Source organism: Petromyzon marinus, chromosome 52, assembly GCF_048934315.1.
Source record: "Petromyzon marinus isolate PM22_M1 ecotype Great Lakes invasive population chromosome 52, UKy_Petmar_22M1.pri1.0, whole genome shotgun sequence".
Classification (NCBI taxonomy): Eukaryota; Metazoa; Chordata; class Hyperoartia; order Petromyzontiformes; family Petromyzontidae; genus Petromyzon; species Petromyzon marinus.
This window is the reverse complement of record NC_133718.1, coordinates 11,242,962-11,262,695: the sequence shown is the minus strand read 5'-3', so window position 1 is coordinate 11,262,695 and position 19,734 is coordinate 11,242,962. Positions and strand designations below refer to the sequence as shown.

Below are 19,734 nucleotides of genomic sequence, written 5' to 3'. Positions count from 1 at the left end.
CCACCACCACACATACACAACAAAAACACATTACATACAACAAAACTGATTCCCCGTGTAGCCTTTAACAGACTTCCGGATCAAGTGCTGTAAGTGAGCACTGAACATTACCTACATAACAAAGATCCCCCGTATAGCCTTGACAGACTGTAGGGGGCAAGTGCTGTTAGCGAGCAGCTATGAGGGCCGGCACGGCACACGAGGGGGTGGGTGGCCAGCACCACGACCGGCCGCCTTTGTCTCCCGAATGGCGGTTTACACACTGCACCAGGTACTCATTTGAGGCCGAGTCGACCTAGGGGAGGCCCTGGACCGGTTTAGATAATCGTCACTGGTGTCAGCCGTGGGCGGGAATCGAACACAGTACACCGCGACGCACGTGCAGACACCTTTATTACAACAACCTCAAATCACAATGTGCAAACGCGCAGCGCCACCGCCCATCACGAGGCCCCCCCGCCCAACCGAGCTTCATTAAGGGGCAGAGGGGGGGGCAGAGGGGGGGGCGGAGGTCCCTTAACAAGAAATCGCGACGCCGCCCACGCGCCCCACGATCGAGGAGCGACGGGCGGCAGAACCTCGGAGGAGAGCCAGGGCACGACAATTTACAGACTCGGTTCCCCTCTTCTTAAGGACGAGCGCCGCGGTCAGCGCAGTGGTTCCTGACGGCGAACAGATCCACCACCTGGCGCTCCACCACCACCACCAACCAGTTTGGCACTCCACCACCTCCGATTAGCGCGGCTGGCTACGTACGGTGATAAGTTCAACGTGCATACACCTACGGTGTGGTGGTGCATGGGGAGTTAAGCTAACTGGGTCAGGGTTCACCTTCCCTGGGCAACCTCTGACCCCACGAGCTGAAGTGGACGCTCGGATCCCCAGTAACAGTTGCAGTCCTGATGCACGCAGCGCGTCCTGGTGAGTTCCACTCAATTCCAGTGAGTCCCCACCGAGTCCCTGTTAGTCCCTGTTAGTCCATATGGTCCCAGTGACACGGGCTCAAGTCTCTTGCACTCCTACCCAGAGAGGGACAGGATGGGGTTGAGGTGGAGGAGGGGGGGCGGGATTGTGGTCACGGGAAAGGAGTTGGGGGGGGGGGTCATTGAGAATCGTCACCGCTGCCCCTGCCGGTCTCCGTGGGGACGTTGACGGAGCCGTTCTCCAGCATGGGGGGCGTGCAGCCTGCAAGGGGGAAACCACGGAAAGCACAGACCAATCAGAGGAGACGTGTGTGTGTGTGTGTACACAAGACTCAAATGAGTACCTGGTGCAGGGAGACAAAGGCGGTCTGGCGTGGTGCTGGCCACCCACCCCCTACGGGTGCCGTGCCAGCCTTCAAAGGTGCTCGCTAACAGCACTTGCTCCTACAGTCTGTTCAGGCTACATGGGTGATTTTTGTGTACACACTGTAAAACGCTGTGTAGAAGCTACCTGGTCTATCGCTCCGGGTGTTCTTGGCCCCAGTTGTGTTCTTCCTTCTCTATGCTTGAAAAACGTTAAGCCCTCTTAAGGAAGATCTGTGCCGGTTTGAAATATCCAGGCTGGCCCTGCCTACACGCTGCATCCTGGGTTTGAGCAGACCAGATTGTGCGAGGAGCTCACAGATCCTTGAGAGATCTGGACACAGTCTCATCAAGTGAGCTCTTCCGGCAGGCAAGGCTGCGTTGGCCGAGTCATGTAGCCCGCATGCCCAGCCATCGCATGCTGAAGCAGCTTCTGTTTGCCCAGATAGAGGCGGCTAAATGGGTGCAGCATGGGCTAGGAAAGAGTGGGAATTATGCGGTATGGGAGAATGTGGAGCCAAGTCAACTTGCCAATGACTGGTACTAGCAGTGTCAAGATCGGCCTCTGTGGAGGAGGCTCGTGAAGGACGCTACTGGGCAGTTGGAGGCAGTCGCCGGGCAGCAAAAACACAGTGAGTTGGCACAGTAGGGGCCACAGCTGATTCATCTGCCAGTCATCTCCGTCAGTCAGCCCCGTGGCACCTCAGTCTGTGGCCTCGTGCCAGCAGCGAGTCTTTAACACACCACGTGGCATAAGTGCACCTAACCTGGCGCAAGAACCGCGGTGACATCACCGCCACTTAGTGGGGAAGGGCGGTCGTTGTTGTTGTGCATACACGTCCGTGTGTGTGTACATTTGTGCAAGTACATGTGGCATCTGCTCACACCCACGTGACCGCAGAGGGAAGCGAAACCCATCAGCATCTGGGCTTCCTCACAAATATAAAAAAAACTTTTTTTCCATTTGGCGTCTTCCGCAGAGCAGACAGTGGGGGGGTGGTGGGGTGGGAACTCAACCCACGCTCCGACCCACCCACCACTGCACAGCCCAGGGGGGGACAGAGTGGTTAGCAAGTGTGTACACACTCCCGTGTGCCCCCCGTGTGCCCCCCGTGTGTCCCTGCGCATCCCTCTCCGCGTGTCACCACACACACACACAGAGACGTCCCTGTAAGTGTTCTACGCGTCCCCCTACCACCCCGAGTGGTGTCCCCCACCTTTGCGCACGCGGATGGGAATGGCGACGATGAGGGCGAGGCCGATGAGCGCCAGCACGGCGACGCCGCCCGGCACCGCCACCATGATGGTGCGGTAGAACGGCTTGCACTGGTCGCAGCACGGCACGTCTCTACAAGCGTACACACACACACACACATATCAACGTGGTCATGCACTCACACGCGCAGGGACATGCATGCACATGTACACGCACGCACAAAGATACCCCCCGGATGGCCTTAACAGACTGTCAGGGCAAGTGCTGTTAGCGAGCACCTTTGAAGGCCGGAACGGTACACGAGGGGGTGGGTGGCCAGCACCATGGGTAACGAGGTGACAAGGATGGTGGAGTGTGTGGCGAGAGCGGTGAGCGTACGACGTGAGTGTGGGGAGCATGGCGAGTGCGGTGAGTGGTGGTGAGCGTGCGTGAGTGAGTGTGGCGAGCGTAGGGCCGTACTTGCAAGGATGCAGGTTCTGTATGAGCAGCACTCCGAGGCCGTTGGACACCTTGTCTGTGAAGCTCATGGCTCCGTACACAAATGCGCCGCTTTCCTGTGCCACACACACAGTGCACGCATTAACCTCCACATGCACACAAACCCCTATACACACACTACACACTGCACACACTATACACTACACACATACTATACACTATACATCCACAGCGCATGCATTATCCTCAACACACACACTACACACACAGTTTAACACGTAGGCTTAACACTACACACACACAGCATAAACATTACACTGCACATGTTCACCCCCCCCTATGCACACACTACACGCACACTCCACAATACACACATCGCACACCCTATACATTGCACACATTATACACTACACACACGCTATATACTAAATACTACACATGCTTACACACACTACACACACCACCCTAATCACATCATGGAGAGCAACGTGACGAGGATGGCGGGGGTGAGGGGGTTAGCGATGAGTCGCCGCCCCAATTAAGGACGGCCAGTATGGTGGGCAGAGACGAGGCGGTGAAGCTGGTGGAGTGTGGAGCGACGGGGTGGAGCGGCGAGGAATCACCGTGTTGGGCCCGATGAGGTCGGCCGTCATCGACAAGGAGGTGACGAGGATGGTGGAGCCCCCTACTCCAAGCAGCACGGCCGCCCCATAGACGGCATTGCCCCCCACGCCCAACCACACCCAGTCGGCAAACACCAGCACCAGCACCAGGCCCAGGAAATAGGTCATCTGTGGGGGGGGGGGGGGGTGTCACCAGGTCATGGGGTCAAGGGGTCACAGGACACGGTGGTGGCCAGGTCACGGGGGTCACGGGGACGTGTGACGGGGACATGGAGTCACGGGGCCATGAAGAGCATAGGGTCATGGGGTCGCAAGGCAAGTAGCCGCGATGATGTGAATGTGATGATGCAAGGATAATTATGAGTGACAATGTGATACTGTGTGATGATGATGATAATGTGATCTGTAATGGTGTGCGCTTGGTGTGATGACAAGAGTAATTGTGTGCTGACGGCGATGTGATGGTGGTGGCGATTGTGACGATGATGCCCTAAGTTTCTGCCGGCGATGCAGTTGATTGTGATGGTGACGTGAAGGTCACGTATGTATGTAGAACTTCTTTCGCACCGTACGTAGCCAACCATGCTAATCGTAGATGCGGGGGAAGGACAACAAACTAAACACAAGAAGCAGTTCTAAAGAAAATTACGTGTTGGTGACGTGATGGTGACGATGTTGCCGTACATTTCTGCTCTCGATGCAGTTCACATGATAGTGACGTGATGGTTACATGGTGACGTGATGGTGACGTGATGGTGACGTGATGTTGATGTGATGGTGGTAATGTTGCCGTACGTTTCTGCCGGCGATTCGATTGATGGGCTTCATGAGGAAGGAGGAGAGGAAGCCGCTCACGTACATCACCAGCGGGATCGTGGCGATGTAATTCTTTCCACACACGGGGGGGGGGGGGGGGGGGAACAATACTATAACTAGGCCACTTCATTACCGGCACTGATCTTCAACATTAACAACCACAATCTTCACCACCATCACCGCACCACCGCCACACTATCGCTGCTCACCATCATTACCACCACTCTGTGTGTATGCGGTTGGGGAGAGATGAGGGGAGGTGGGGGAAGTAGCGGATGTGCGGGAAAGGGGGGGGGGGGGCTGGAGATTTTTGCAGTGAAGGGGAGGCAAGATGAGAAAGGTAGGATGTGGTGGTGGGAGGCCGGGGGAGATGGGGAAGATGGTGAGAGATAGGAGGAGGTGGTGCTGGGAGGTTGGGGGTTGGTGGTGGGAGGTGTTAGGAGGGTGATGGGGGTAGTTGGGGAAGGTGGTGGGAGTGAGGGGGAGGTAATGGGAGATAGGGGGAGGTACACGGGGAGGTGGGGGGGGGGAGTTGGAGGGAGGTGGTGGAAGGTGTGGGAATTAGGGGGAGGTGTTACAGGGGGGAGGGGTGGGAATTAGGGGGAGGTGTTAGGGAGAGGTGTTAGGGGGAAGTTGAGGGCTTGGCGGGGGGCGGGGTAGGAGGAGGATGCGAGTCGATTTGGAAGGGGGGTTTCTCACCTTGTCGAGCTCCAGGCTCTCGGTGAGGTACATGGGGATGTAGGCCTGCGACAGGTTCACGATGAGCCTCGTGCACATGTACAACAGCGCCAGCTGGGGTGGGGACGTGGGGACACAGTGGGGACAGGGACACAGGCACACGGGAACACAGCGGACATGGGGCACAGACACAGGGAGACAAGGAACATGGAGACAAGACAAAACACAGGGACAGGAGTGAGAACTGGAGGTGTACGATGACTCGGCTGTTTTAACGCTCGATCGCGACGCCTTCTCAACCTCCCCCCCTCCTCCTTCAGTGCGACGGGGAACACGGCCAGACACGATGTCCGACGTTTCACTCCACATGCCAGGAGCTTCTTTAGGAACCGAATGGAAAGAGGCTCCAGGCACGTCCAGCGAAAACGTCGGGCGTCACGCCGGACTGCGCGCGGCACAGCCCGAAAACACACGGGGGAGAGCGACGCGGCCCAAGCGCCAGACTCTTCACAGCGTTGCTGAACTCACGCTTTCACCCTTAGTCGGCAAATCGACAAACCCACCCGTACTGTGCGGACACCGTGCTGGCCCAGCTCGGGTGTGGAAAAGGGATATCAATGGACCGGTCTCGAGGCCCTGGGACCCCAGGATAGCCGGGAACCTGGGACCATACCTGGTGGAAGGATGGCTCCTTCAGCCAATCGCTCCACTTCATGCGCATGGTGGAGCGCACGACGCCACCCTGGATGAGCGGGGTCGCCTCATCGGGCCGCTCGCCCTCCCCGTCGCCGCGGGGCGGCTGCTCCTTGGTCCCCAGGTGGAAGACGAGCGAGAAGACGGCGCCAATCGCCACGACGATGAGAACGAGGTTCTGGGGACGTGAGGAAATACACGAAACAAAGACCCAGAGGTCTCACGCAGAGAACCCGCAGGCTCACGAGGACACAACAGGAGCTGGGACCAAGAGCAAGCAGCGGAAGGCCCCCCCCCCCCCCCCCCCCCCCCGAGTGCCGCCCCGTGGCAACGAGGGATCGGCAACACCGCGTTACCGAACCGGCGAAGCGGAGGGACACTCGTGCTGTGGACCGGGGTGAAGCGTTGGTGATCTGTAACGGTGGAGGTTGTGAACCGTGGTGCCGGATGGTGCCGAGTTGTTGAGGTGTCCGGCATAAGATTGGTGGACTGTTGCGAGGTGGCGTGGGTGGGGCGCCTTCTGGTGGATTGTGGAGGTGGTGCCGTGGGGTTGCCTCGAGACAACAAAGCCGAGAGATGACGACCAAGGGCGGGGTGAAATCACGAGTGTGCAAAACCTGCAGTGTCATCCGAATAATTTTGACTCATGGTGGGGGACTAGCTGATATCCGATAGGATATTGGGGGCGCCACTGTGGCCAGATGTTAAGTTCCTCGCCTGGTATAGAGGAGGTTGTGGGTGCGATCCCGACCCCGACGTTTTGTATATTTCGAGTTTGCCTTTTCTCCCCGTGGTGGCGTGGATTTTTCTCCGGGTCCTCCGGCGTTTTGCCTCCACATTTAGAATCAACATCGCCACGCGTTCAGAGCGTTTGGCTGCTTTAGATTTCCACGCGGCAAGCCACTTCGTTGAGCTGTCATTCGTGATAGCCGGGCCTCTTCTGAAAATGAGATATATAGCTCAGTGGGCCTTTACCTGGTAAAATAAAAAAGATATAGTTTTCCCTTATTTATATCTTGGCAAATGGTGGGGGACTTGCTGACATCCTGGAGGACATCCAACATAGCATCGGTGCGTGGCGGTGGCCGAGGAAACATCGTTGCAAGGTGCGAGCGAGTTCGGGAATGCGCTCTGGGGTAGGCGGCGTGGCGGTGGATGCGCACGCCTGCAGGCCAGCACTGTCCAGGCGAGGGTCGGTGGATCGCACACATCTTGTGAAACTCACTTCCCCATCGGCGTTGAGGTGGCCATATACCCTGGCTCTCCGGAATGGAGTACACCAAGTGCACTTTTCGCCAAATTACCGGCGAAACGTAACGGTACTCGAATTGTAAATGTTGTGGGTTTACTCTCCAACACACCGGTGTGCTGTAGTAGGAACGAATTGGCACGCTTTTGTTTAGGCAACAAACCTTACTAATTTGGCTGTGTCGGGTGGTGACGGATTTAACGACACATTGATATTTACACGATCTAACCCAAAAAGACCTATATTATGGATAAGATTGGTCACGAAAGCCCTACAATGTGAAACTAATCGCCAAACTTTTCCATTTTATACAGGGATAGAGCATTGCCCCCTCGCGTGTGTGTGTGTTTGTTTGTTTTCTCCGGCGCTACAAATCCAGCGAGCTGGGTTCGGTTCATGCTCACGGTCAACACCAGTGACGATTATCTGAACCAGTCCTGGGCCTCCCCTAGGTCAACTCAGCCTCAAACGAGTACCTGGTGCGATGTGTAAACATCGTCATTAGGGAGACAAAGGCGGTCGGGCGTTATGCTGCCCACCCACCACCTCGTGTGCCATGCCAGCCTTCATAGGTGCTCGTGAACAGCACTTGCCCCAGCAGTCCGTTCAGGCTATACGGGGGATCTTTGTCTTTGTCTTGTGTTTTTTCCGGGCGCTCCAATTTCCTCCCAATTGTACAAACTCATCAGTAACTGGCTGAAAACATCTTGGATTAAAAACCCAATGCTGGACCCTCCTGAAAAACACTCAGTGTGGCTTTCGTGGATAAATAATCAATGCATTAATCATTAATTATTGCGAGTTCGGGAATGCGCTAGGGCATAAGTGTGCGTACGTGTGTGTGTGTGCCCGTTGGTAATTCTCCAGGGTTTTTGGATAAATTCCCCTTTTTCCCCGCTCCTCGCATAGAACTAACCTACCCAGAATAAACCCGTAGGGTGGCTTGCCTACAACCTGAAGGCAAACCACCCCAAGCACATGTTGCCGAGGAATCTAAAACTAAACTATTTTTTTTATTTTACCAGGTTAAGAAGCGCAAGTCGAGCAGCCTCCTGCTACGGTTGTTATTGAGCTAATCCGGTCCATGGTGTCTGCGTCGTTACCCGCTCGGGAATTAAAGTTCACTATCCCGAGGGCGCTACTTGAGCCAGCACCTAAGACAGGGGGCCATAGAAGGCATCCAACTCATCAGCCTTGCTTGTATCTCTCCACTGAGGGTCATCTTCTCTGGGAGCATAAGTCACCACCATTCCTCACTAAATGCTGATGGGGGAGGCGAGCCCCACAGCAGAGGCTGGGACTCACAGCTTCCCTCAACCTCGCCGCTATGCTCCCTCAGCCTCGTCATTGTTTTGTTCATAAGAAGAGCCACTCCCTGTTGCTTGTCAGTTTACTCCCCCGAGTGGCACACTTATCACCCCTTGTTTGTAACTGGAGTTTCGAACCAGCCTACCGGACCTTCGATATTCCAGAGGTCCAGGCGGTACCGGTCAAGCTCCCGACAAGGGAATCGCAGCCTCTCCTACACACACACACACACTAGAACCAGTCCACCGGATCCTCCTGCATTTCAAAGAGGTCCAGGCGGTACCAGTAAAGCTCCCGTATGGGGAATGACAGCAAGCACACACACACACAAAGAGAACAAAGATCCCCCATGTAGCCTTAGCAGACTGTTGGGGTAGGTGCTGTTAGCGAGCACACGAGGGTGTGGGTGGCCAGCAACACGCCCGGTCACCTTTGCTTCCCTCGTGGCGATGTTTACACACCGCACCAGGTACTCAGTCAAGGCTGAGTCGCCCTAGGGGAGGCCTGGAACCGGTTCAGATAATCGTCAATGGTGTTGGCATTGAGAAGAAATCGAACTTTGGTCGCCGGGTTCATAGCAGAGCACGCTAATCGCCACACTACCACTTCCTACACACACAAACACACATAACAACCGCCATTCGCCACTAAGTGGCGGTCACCACGACGCTTGTGCCAGGCCATGTGCACCTTGAGGCCACGTGAAGTGTTGAATGCCCGCTGGCAGGAGGTCACGGGGCAGACCCAAGTGCCACGGGTCGACTGACTGAGATGACTGAGATGGCTGGCTGATGCACCACCTGTGCCCCCTACTGTGCCAACCTGCTGTGCTTTAGCCACCCGGCGCTCCGCTCGTTGTTGCGAGCGTCGCTCCTCCGCCTTCCGTTGTTGTTGGAGGGCGAATGCCTCCAACTGCCCAGTAGCGTCCTTCACGAGCCTCCTCCACAGAGGCCGATCTTGACACCGCTGGTACCAGTCATCGGCAAGTCCACTCAGCTCCACGTCCTCCTGTACCACATCACTCAATCTCTTCTCTAGCCCGTGCCGCGCCCGTTTAGCACCCTCGATCCGGCCGAACAAAAGCTGTTTCGGCATGCGGTGGCTGGGCATGCGGGCTACATGACCCAGCCAACGCAGCCTTGCCTGCCGGAGGAGCTCACCGATGGGACCTTGCCCAGATCTTTCAAGGATTTGTGAGCTCCTCACACAATCCAGCCTGGTTAAACCCAGGATGGATCGTAGGCAGGCTAGCCTAAATGTTTCTAACCGGCGAAGATGTTCCATTAGGGGGGTCCACGTTTCGCAAGCGTAGAGAAGAGAGGGACCGTGGTCGAGAAGACCTGAAGCTTAGTGCGGAACGACAGACCAGGTACAGAGGGAAAAAAGTATTTGAGCCCCTGCTGAATTTGTACGTTTGCCCACTGACAAAGAAATTATCAGTCTATAATTTTAATGGTAGGTTTATTTGGACAGTGAGAGACAGAAAAACAACAAAAAAATCCAGAAAAACGCATATCAAAAACTTTTATAAATTGATTTGCATTTTAATGAGGGAAATAAGTATTTGACCCCTCTGCAAAAGATGACTTAGTACTTGGTGGCAAGACCCTTGTTGGCAATCACAGAGGTCAGACGTTTCTTGTAGTTGGCAAAAAGGGTTTGCACACATATCAGGAGGGATTTTGTCCCACTCCTCTTTGCAGAGCTTCTCCAAGTCATTAAGGTTTCGAGGCTGACGTTTGGCAACTCGAACCTTCAGCTCCCTCCACAGATTTTCTATGGGATTAAGGTCTGGAGACTGGCTAGGCCACTCCAGGACCTTAATGTGCTTCTTCTTGAGCCACTCCTTTGTTGCCTTGGCCATGTGTTTTGGGTCATTGTCATGCTGGAATACCCATCCACGACCCATTTTCAATTTCCTGGCTAAGGGAAGGAGGTTCTCACCCAAGATTTGATGGTACATGGCCCCATCCATTGTCCCTTTGATACGGTGAAGTTGTCCTGTCCCCTTAGCAGAAAAACACCCCCAAAGCATAATGTTTCCACTTCCATGTTTGACGGTGGGGATGGTGTTCTTGGGGTCATAGGCAGCATTCCTCCTCCTCCAAACAAGGCGAGTTGAGTTGATGCCAAAGAGCTCCATTTTGGTCTCATCTGACCACAACACTTTCACCCAGTTATCCTCTGAATCATTCAGATGTTCATTGGCAAACTTCAGACGGGCATGTATATGTGCTTTCTTGAGCAGGGGGACCTTGCAGGCGCTGCAGGATTTCAGTCCTTCACGGCGTAGTGTGTTACCAATTGTTTTCTTGGTGACTATGGTCCCAGCTGCCTTGAGATCATTGACAAGATCCTCCCGTGTAGTTCTGGGCTGATTCCTCACCGTTCTCATGATCATTGCAACTCCACGAGGTGAGAACTTGCATGGAGCCCCAGGCTGAGGGAGATTGACAGTTCTTTTGTGTTTCTTCCATTTGCGAATAATCGCACCAACTGTTGTCACCTTCTCACCAAGCTGATTGGCAATGGTCTTGTAGCCCATTCCAGCCTTGTGTAGGTCTACAATCTTGTCCCTGACATCCTTGGAGAGCTTTTTGGTCTTGTCCATGGTGCAGAGTTTGGAATCTGATTGATTGCTTCTGTGGACAAGTGTCTTTTATACAGGTAACGAGCTGAGATTAGGAGCACACTCTTAAAGGGAGTGCTCCTAATCTCAGCTTGTTACCTGTATAAAAGACACCTGGGAGCCAGAAATCTTTCTGATTGAGCGGAGGTCAAATACTTATTTCCCTCATTAAAATGCAAATCAATTTATAACATTTTTGACATGCGTTTTTCTGGATTTTGTTGTTGTTATTCTGTCTTTCACTGTTCAAATAAACCTACCATTAAAATTATAGACTGATCATTTCTTTGTCAGTGGGCAAACGTACAAAATCAGCAGGGGATCAAATACTTGTTTCCGTCACTGTAGCTTCCACACAGCGTTATGCAACCGATGAAAAGATATTGTCGCTCGACTGATTCGCAGTGAGATCTCTGCTGTTAAACTGGAGCCGGTCATAAGCACACTGCCCAGGTATGGGAAACTCTCCACTCTCTCCACAACTGCCCCATCACCGATTGGGAGTTGTGGGGGTGGAGTGTCCGATGGTACAAAATACCCAGGCAGGTGCTTAGTTTTGGTGGGGCTGATGGTAAGGCCCCATCTCTTAGTGGCACGCTCCAGTCTCAGCAGCAGCGTCTCCAACTCCTCCTCTGAATGAGCAGCTATTACCAAATCATCGGCATACATAACATGGTTGAGCAATAGGGAGCCATCCCTTGACCGCACCCGGGCATCGATCAGCCTCCCATTATATCTGTACCAAATGGAGATTCCCCCGGTACAGCTATTGAAGGCTTCACGAACTACGTGGTCAAAATAGATGTTAAATAATGTGGGAGCCAGAGGACATCCCTGTCGCACCCCAAGGTGTACAGGGAATGGCTCCGACTCTCGGCCACGTAGTTTTACCCGGGTCTGCTCACCATCATGAAGGTCCTTAATGATCGTGAGCAGAGGGTCAGGGACTCCAAAAGCACGAAGAACAACCCAGAGCCCAGGCCTACTGATGGTATAATAGGCCTTGACCAGGTCAATAAAGCAGAGATGTAGGTCTTGTTGGAATTCCCTAAACCTCTGCTGTAGCAGACGGACAGAAAATATGGCATCTGTGCAGGATCGCCCTTTCCTGAAACCGCATTGGGGCTCTGCAAGCCTCTCCTCAGCGTACCTGGCAAGGCGATGTTGAATAATCCTTGCCAGGACCTTTCCCGGCACACTGAGGAGTGAGATGTCCCTGTAGATGTTAGTCTGTGCGGTTCCCCTTCTTAAAAGAGGGGGACCACCAGGGCATCCTTCCAATCCTGCGGAACCCGTCCAGTCGTCCAGACTGTTGTTATGATGTCATATAGGGCAGTCTGTGCACAAACGCCACCCTCCTTCAGCATTTCGCTTGGGAGATCATCTCTGCCCGCTGCCTTTCCTGGTCTCACACTCCGGATCGCCTTCAGTACTTCCTCAACAGATGGCACCTCAGCCAGCCACTCATAGGGGGTGACTTCTTCCAATATTTGAGGAACCGCAGCCTCAGCAGGGTAATCCTCACTTTGTGCCACGATGTTTTCCTGGCTGAGGGATTTTCCCTCCCCCAGGACCTCACAGAAATGCTCAGCAAATCTGAAAACCTGTTCCTGGGGGTCGGAGATTAGATCACCGTTTTTTCCCCTAATGATGGTAATAGGTGTGGTGCTGCAGGTTACTTTTTTGATGGGGTTAAATAGAGATTTGTGATCGCGGTCCACTGAGGCAGACTCCATCTCCTCAGCAACCAAACACACACAGACAGACAGACAAACACACACACAGACACACACAGACACACTGGCCGCACCCTGAAGATGGCGCCGTCCTCGGGGCCAAGGTCGGCGCCCAGGTCCTCCTTGTTGGCCTGGAAGTGGAAGAGCAGCCAAGCGATGCCGAACACCAGGATGTTGGCGCATACCGTGAACGCGTACCTGGAACGCGGCACACCGGCAGCACATGGTCACACCAGCGGCACGACACTCAGCACACGCAAGACACAGATCTCACCCCCCCTTCCCCCCCCCCCCCCGGTTAGACTGAACAGACTGTTGGGGCAAGTGCTGTTAGCGAGCACCTATGAAGGCCGGTACAGCACACAAGGTGGGTGGGTGGCCAGCAGCACGCCCGTCCGCCTTTGTCTCTCCAGTGGTGATGTTTACACACCGCTCCAGGTACTAATTTTTGAGGCCGAGTCGACCTAGGGGAGGCCCAGGACCGGTTATGCTAATCGTCACCGGTGTTGGTGGCCGTCAACGAGAATCAAACTCGGAGCACACACGTGTGTGGTCGAGCAACGGAGTCGCCATGGAACGGCACCACGGCTCAACTGCAGCAAACACAACGAAACATCCACAGCACTCAACACAACCGAGACCCCACTGCTCGGAGCCCGGTCCCACCACGTTTGAAGCAGAGCCGTTGTGACGTCACACATCGCGGCAGCGCCCAGAATCCGACAGGTGGAAGGTCACGGGGGGGGAGGGGTAAAAGACGTGATAGGTGTGGTGGGGGGCACGTGAGGAGCGTGGGAAGTGTGGGGGGGGGGGCACGTGTGAGTACCGTGACAAGGCAGAACCTTGCGGAAGCGCTCAGGTCACGCAGCTGTAAACTTCACACGGGCGCTTTACTGTGCTTAGCGTAAATCATCACAAAGTTCTCACACCTCGCGGTCACCCTCACCACACCTCCACTCACGCCTTCACGTACGCCCCGCTCCTAAATCACTCGCCGTCACGCATCAAACAGTCACCGCTCGCACGTGTTCACCCTCGCATCTCTACCGCTCGCCCCAACCCCACCGCTCGAGTCTACACTGACCCTCATCTCCAACCTCACTCCACCACTCACCCCTCACATCTACCCTCACAACCCGGCCCTCACCCTCCCTCGTGCACCTACCCTCACATATATATAACGGCACCCAAAGGTACGGTACTGCTCAGAAACGGCAGGAAGGCGCGACCTCCATCCTTACGCGCTTGCGAGCGCGTCACCCGCATTGCACGAACAACGCTCCCAGCCTTCTCACAACTCCGCTCGGCCCTCGCCCGCCACCCCCTCCGACGTCGCCCCCTCACCTGTACGCGGTGAGCTCCACCTTCTCGCCATCGTTGGTGGCGAGCTCAGGGATGATGGAGAGGTGCGAGATCTGCGTGGCCGCCCAGCCGAACTGGAAGATGATGACGAGCGGCAGGAAGTAGAGCAGCTGGGCGTACTCGGGGGTGAACTCCGAGCAGCCGAGGCAGTGCAGGTAGATGAAGGGGAAGGACACGAGCACACTGACCGTGCCTGCACCCCACGCGCCACGCCGCCGTCACCGCCGCCACAACCACGACCGCCAACACCGGTCCAGCCACCCCGATCGCTGTCGCCACCATTTTTCCAAACTGCTACCACACCAACTACCTCCCCAACTGCTACAAGCCATCCTGGTGATCCCAGGATCACCCTCTTGTTGAGCGAGGTAGCTGCTGCTCCTGCTGTCGTCCTGGGAAATCTGTAACTCTTCTGGGGACATCAATAGTCCCATGTTTTGTCGGTTTCATCATAATAATGATGGTGGTGGTGGTAGTGGTACGCCACTCAAGACATTGATGCATACACAAGTCGCTCACCGCTCCTCCACTATTGAGAGACAGTGTTCTTCCTCTTCCCACGAAGAGGTGGCAAAAACCCCACCTGCCACCAGCACACCAACCACAACCACCGCTACCACCATTGCCATCTTCACCCTCGAGCAACGGGGGCGGAGCAAAACGCGTGGCAACGAGCGTGCGACTGGGAATCATGTCGCAGGTGGAGGGGGCGGTGACGTGTTCCAGCGGTAGCGCCGTTCATCGCTTGTTGAAGACATTCGTGGTTCGAATCCGGCAGGCAGCCCTGGTTAATACTGCCGGTGTATTAACCGTAAACATTACTACACACCGAAAAAATAAGATTTACTCTTTCTGGCGACAAAACAGTTAAGATGTTCAAACACCAAATAGACACCTTTTGCAAGGAATTAAGTCTGCATTAACCACACGTACTTGTGGTGAACATGCAAACACAACATACTCTGATAATAAATGGCATTGTCTTTGAAACTGATTGGCCTACAGCAGAGACAGCCTTCTTTATAGCCAAGTCTCACCAGCGTCAGACCACAGAACGCCAAACTACTTTTTTGGCATTCTCTGGTCTGGCTCTGCTGTAGGCCAATCAGTTTCAAAGACAGTGCATCAATTATCAGAGCATGATTGCATGTTCAAAAGGTGTGTATTTCGTGTTTGAATATCTTAACACCCGTTTTATTGCCATAAAGGGTAAACTCTATTCTTATTCGTCATATTTTGATACTGGCAAAAAAGGTCCCATGAAATTACTGTGCCATCTGCTTCGAAGTGGACAATAAAGATCCCGCCATGAAATTCTAAGAACAGTAGGTAATTGTGTACTGGCCTCACGATACAAATGTGAAGAATTACTTACAAATTACTTGGCCCATATGAGATACATTGCCCATACCGTAATAACTTGGCAGGGAAATAACATAGAAGCATTGCCCTGACTGTAAAAAAAACTTGGCAGGACCCTCCTAGCATAAGCATAAGAATATTACATCAGAGCCCAGGGCACCTATAAGGAGTAGCTATGGTTAGGGTAACACAATTGGCTTTCAGTGATTTGTGAACTTCCACAGAGCCTAACCTCCGGAGCTTCATGGGCAGTCCTATGAACCGTATTTTGTGGACAAACTCACCTGAAAGTGTGATGCTGAGAGATGGCCCAGGGTTATAATTCGATTTTTAAAAAATCTCTTTAATCTCATTTGTACTATCTGGCTCATTGTATGGTCAAACTCGTTTGTATTGTGCAACGTCTTTGTTCAGTGCTGTTGCCTAAAGCGAATATTTGTGTAAATTTGTTTATTTTTAAGTCATAATTACTCAAACACGGAACATTAATTTCACACGGGCAGGCCAAAGTGGGGAGCGTGAGAGGTTGATTTAAATCGATGAATCGATCGACGCATGTCTAAAGAACGAGCTCACGCAACAATCCTCATGATTGACCACCAGAAACTCCTACAGAGAGACCCACTGACTTACATGGAGACCCATAACCCTACAGAGACCCACAGACTTACACAGAGACCCACAGATTTATACAAAGACCCCACAAATTTACATGGAGACTCATAAGCTCACATACAGCCCCACAGAATTACATAACGATCCAACGACATACACAGACCGATATTTAAATAGACCAGTAGACCTACAAAGATTCCCCAGAGTTCTAAAAAAACAGACCCACAGACTATATAGAAACGCCACTGGCTCCTACCAGCCAACAAGACTCATAAAGTGACACAGATGGCTGCCCAGATAAGCGCCCAATGAAGGTTAAACTGTCTTTGTCTTTAGGGATTTCTTGTCTCTTACCAGACGGAAAATACCGGCTTCCTAGAGTTGACATTTAGCTTGATGACTTTGTGCATAGATTTCTCGAGCCAGATCAGGGGCCCAAGGGCGCCATCACAGAGGGATTCCTGTCCCTCCCCTCATTGGGGTCTCACGGGGGGTGGATTCTGGTCCAGTGGGGTTCATGTCCCTCTCATGGCTGGGGTCTCACAGGGGAGATTTATGTTTCCCTGGGGTCCCCAACATTCCTCTCTGGCTACGGTCCCACAGGTGAACCCTGTTCCAATGGGGTACCTGTTTCCGCACCTCCGATGAGCATGGTTGGCTACGTATGGTACCAAAGAAGTTCAACATACGTTCCACTGCTATCCCCGTACCTAAGGTAGCTTGGGTCCCACTCGTGCCCCTATCCCACCGGTGCCCTCCATCCCATCCCCTGAGCGGGATCTCAGAGCAAGGGGACTCCCCCCTTCCTAGTGAGTGCCTCTATCCCATCCTATGCATCTGAACTGATTGGCCCCCTCAACCACCAGGTCGTGCCACCCACCAAAGATTCCCCGTGTAGCCTTAACAGACTGTAGGGGCAAGTGCTGTATAGCGAGCACCTATGGAGCCCCGAACGGCAACCGAGAGGGTGGGTGGCCAGAACCACGCCGGGCCGCCTTTGTCTCCCCAGTGGCGATGGTTTTTGCACTTTCCACCAGGTACTCAATTGAACCAGAGTCGACCTCGGGGAGGAGGACAAGGCCCGGTTGAGAGAATGTTCACTGGCGTTGGTGGCCGTGTGCGCGAAATCGAACTCGGGTCGCCCGGGCACACTACCGCCCCCCCCAGAGACACACCCAGCCCCCCACAGAGACACACCAACGCCACCCCCAGAGACACACCCAGCCCCCCACAGAGACACACCAACGCAGCCCCCCACAGAGACACACCAACGCCACCCCCCACAGAGACACACCAACGCAGCCCCCCACAGAGACACACCAACGCAGCCTCCCCCACAGAGACACAACAACGCAGCCCCCCATAGAGACACACCAACGCAGCCCCCCCACAGAGACACACCAACGCAGCCCCCCACAGAGACACACCAACGCAGCCCCCCACAGAGACACACCAACGCCACCCCCCACAGAGACACAACAACGCCACCCCCCACAGAGACTCACCCAGCCCCCCACAGAGACACACCAACGCAGCCCCCCCACTGAGACACACCAACGCAGCCCCCCCACAGAGACACACCAACGCCACCCCCCACAGAGACACACCAACGCAGCCCCCCACAGAGACACACCAACGCAGCCCCCCACAGAGACACACCAACGCCACCCCCCACAGAGACACAACAACGCCACCCCCACAGAGACTCACCCAGCCCCCCAAAGAGACACACCAACGCAGCCCCCCCAGAGACACACCAATGTAGCCCCCCACAGAGACACACCAACGCAGCCCCCCCCCCCCCCCACAGAGACACACCAACGCCACCCCCACAGAGACACACCAACGCCACCTCCACAGAGACACACCAACGCAGCCCCCCCACAGAGACACACCAACGCAGCCCCCACAGAGACACACCAACGCGGCCCCCCACAACCCCAGGGGATCGCTTACCCACAAGGTGCCACGTCTTGCGGCGGCCGTAGGCGCAGGCTGCGAGCGAGCGGTCCGACTCGTAGCCGATGAGCGGCGTGCAGAGGCCGTCGGCCGCCTGGCCCACGGCGAGCACGACGCCCGCGGACGCGTTGCTGAAGCGCAGCACGTTGTGGAAGTAGACGAGGAGGTAGGTGAACCACATGGACGCGCACAGGTCGTTGAGCACGTGCCCCACGGCGTAGCACAGCTTCGTGGAGGCGCTCAGCGGGGTGCGATCGGCCATGGTCGTTGGTTGTGGCTAGTTGTGGTGGTGGTTGGTAGTAGTGGTGGTTGGTAGTGGTGGTGGTAGTAGTGGTGGTGGTAGTGGTGGTTAGTAGTAGTGGTAGTAGTGGTGGTTAGTAATAGTGGTGGTTGGTAGTAGTAGTGGTGGTTAGTAGTAGTGGTGGTAGTAGTAGTGGTGGTTGGTAGTAGTGGTGGTGGTAGTAGTGATTGGTAGTAGTGGTGGTTAATAGTGGTGGTGGTTAGTAATAGTGGTGGTTGGTAGTAGTTAGTGGTGGTAGTAGTAGTGGTGGTGGTAGTAGTGGTGGTTCGAGTGACTGAGTAGTCGGTGCTTCCCCTGTATTCACAGTGCACCTAGCCTGGCACAGGCGCGGCGTGTGGCTATTGACGGCGGCTGCTGCTGCTGTTCGTATCGGTGGTGGTCCCCGTGGTCCCGCCGTTAGTCCGGGATTACTCTCCAGAGGAGAGTCGTCCTTACACACGTTCCCGTACCGAGGCGCTTTTATTGCCCCGTGGTCGGGTGACGAGCGTGATGCTGATGATGCTGCTGCTGCTGTTGTCGAGACTTCTTCATGTCGGTGTGACCGCCTCCGCTACTTCGCCAGGGGAGGAGGGAGCGGAGGGAGGCGGTGCGGGGTCCGCTCCCCGGTCAATGAATGACGGAAACCCGCGGCGCTCCGATCCCTCCCGTGCGGAGTCGGGGACCTCTCGGACCCGGCGCGTGACCGCGGGACACGCGCCGCTCGTGACCGGCCACTGGGGAAGGCGGGGGGGGGGGTACCGGGCGGAGCCTGAAGCGGCCCCGCGGGGCGGTGTGGGGGGGGTGTTTGGAAGGCACCGGGGTCCCGAAAGGGTTCCGGGGGTATGAGGGAACCCAAGTTGTAGAGGTCCCTGGTCTGCGCTGCTGGAATCTTGGCTGCTGGAATCTTGACGTCTGCGGGTCCTTGAAGGGAACTGGCAATCGGGATCGCGGTTCCAAGCGAGGTCTCCTCCTATCCGCACAAACCCTTACTGGAAAACCCCACAAATTAGTCGGGGGACTCCCGGTGCCCCTCATAAAGTCCCCCGCGGGCTGGGGTCACCGTCAGCGGGTAGGGGATCCAGGCGAGCTGTGGGGGAGCGCGGGTCTAAGAGACCAGGCCGCATCGGCCACCGGCGTCGCGTGCTCGTAGGTGGGGACCTTATGACGTCACGTGTTTATGGGCGGGAGCAATGTGGGTGACGTCACGCGCACAAATTGATACATGACGTCATTCGTGGATGCCCCGCTCTCTCGTGTGACGTCATCGCGCCAAGGGCCATTTAAATATAGAGGCAAAGGCGCAGCCCTTCAATGTCAGACGTCTTGGTTCTTTCGGTAAAGTCATGTAGAATGGAAATAAAATAATAAAAATAAAACATCATGTTATTTATTATTTTATTATGTTTAATTTTTATTATTTTATTTCCATTCTACGTGGTGACTTTACCGAAAGAACCAAGAAGATGAATCCCTGCAGTCACGAA

The 19,734-nt window shown here is 54.8% G+C and overlaps 1 protein-coding gene across 1 annotated transcript; it reads right to left on the bottom strand.

Annotated features, from left to right (window-relative positions):
- Positions 1–376: 376 nt before the first annotated feature.
- On the bottom strand, positions 377–19,450 carry MFSD12 (major facilitator superfamily domain containing 12). The gene is made up of 10 exons (XM_032973753.2): positions 17,968–19,450; positions 14,017–14,227; positions 12,747–12,870; positions 5,731–5,928; positions 5,079–5,171; positions 4,359–4,451; positions 3,564–3,731; positions 2,962–3,056; positions 2,504–2,634; positions 377–1,185 (listed from the first exon to the last, which is right to left on the bottom strand). Exons 1-10 carry the CDS (start codon positions 18,230–18,232, stop codon positions 1,103–1,105), a joined length of 1,461 nt encoding a protein of 486 aa, XP_032829644.2. The 5' UTR covers positions 18,233–19,450; the 3' UTR covers positions 377–1,102.
- Positions 19,451–19,734: the final 284 nt, after the last annotated feature.

Coding starts and splice junctions, on each gene's coding strand:
- MFSD12 (XM_032973753.2), bottom strand. CDS start 18,232: ATGGCCGATCGCACCCCGCTGAGCGCCTCCACGAAGCTGTGCTACGCC. Junction 14,228..17,967: donor CAAGACGTGGCACCTTGTGG/GTAAGCGATCCC, acceptor CGTGGGGTGCAG/GCACGGTCAGTGTGCTCGTG. Junction 2,635..2,961: donor CAGAACCTGCATCCTTGCAA/GTACGGCCCTAC, acceptor GTACGCTTGTAG/AGACGTGCCGTGCTGCGACC.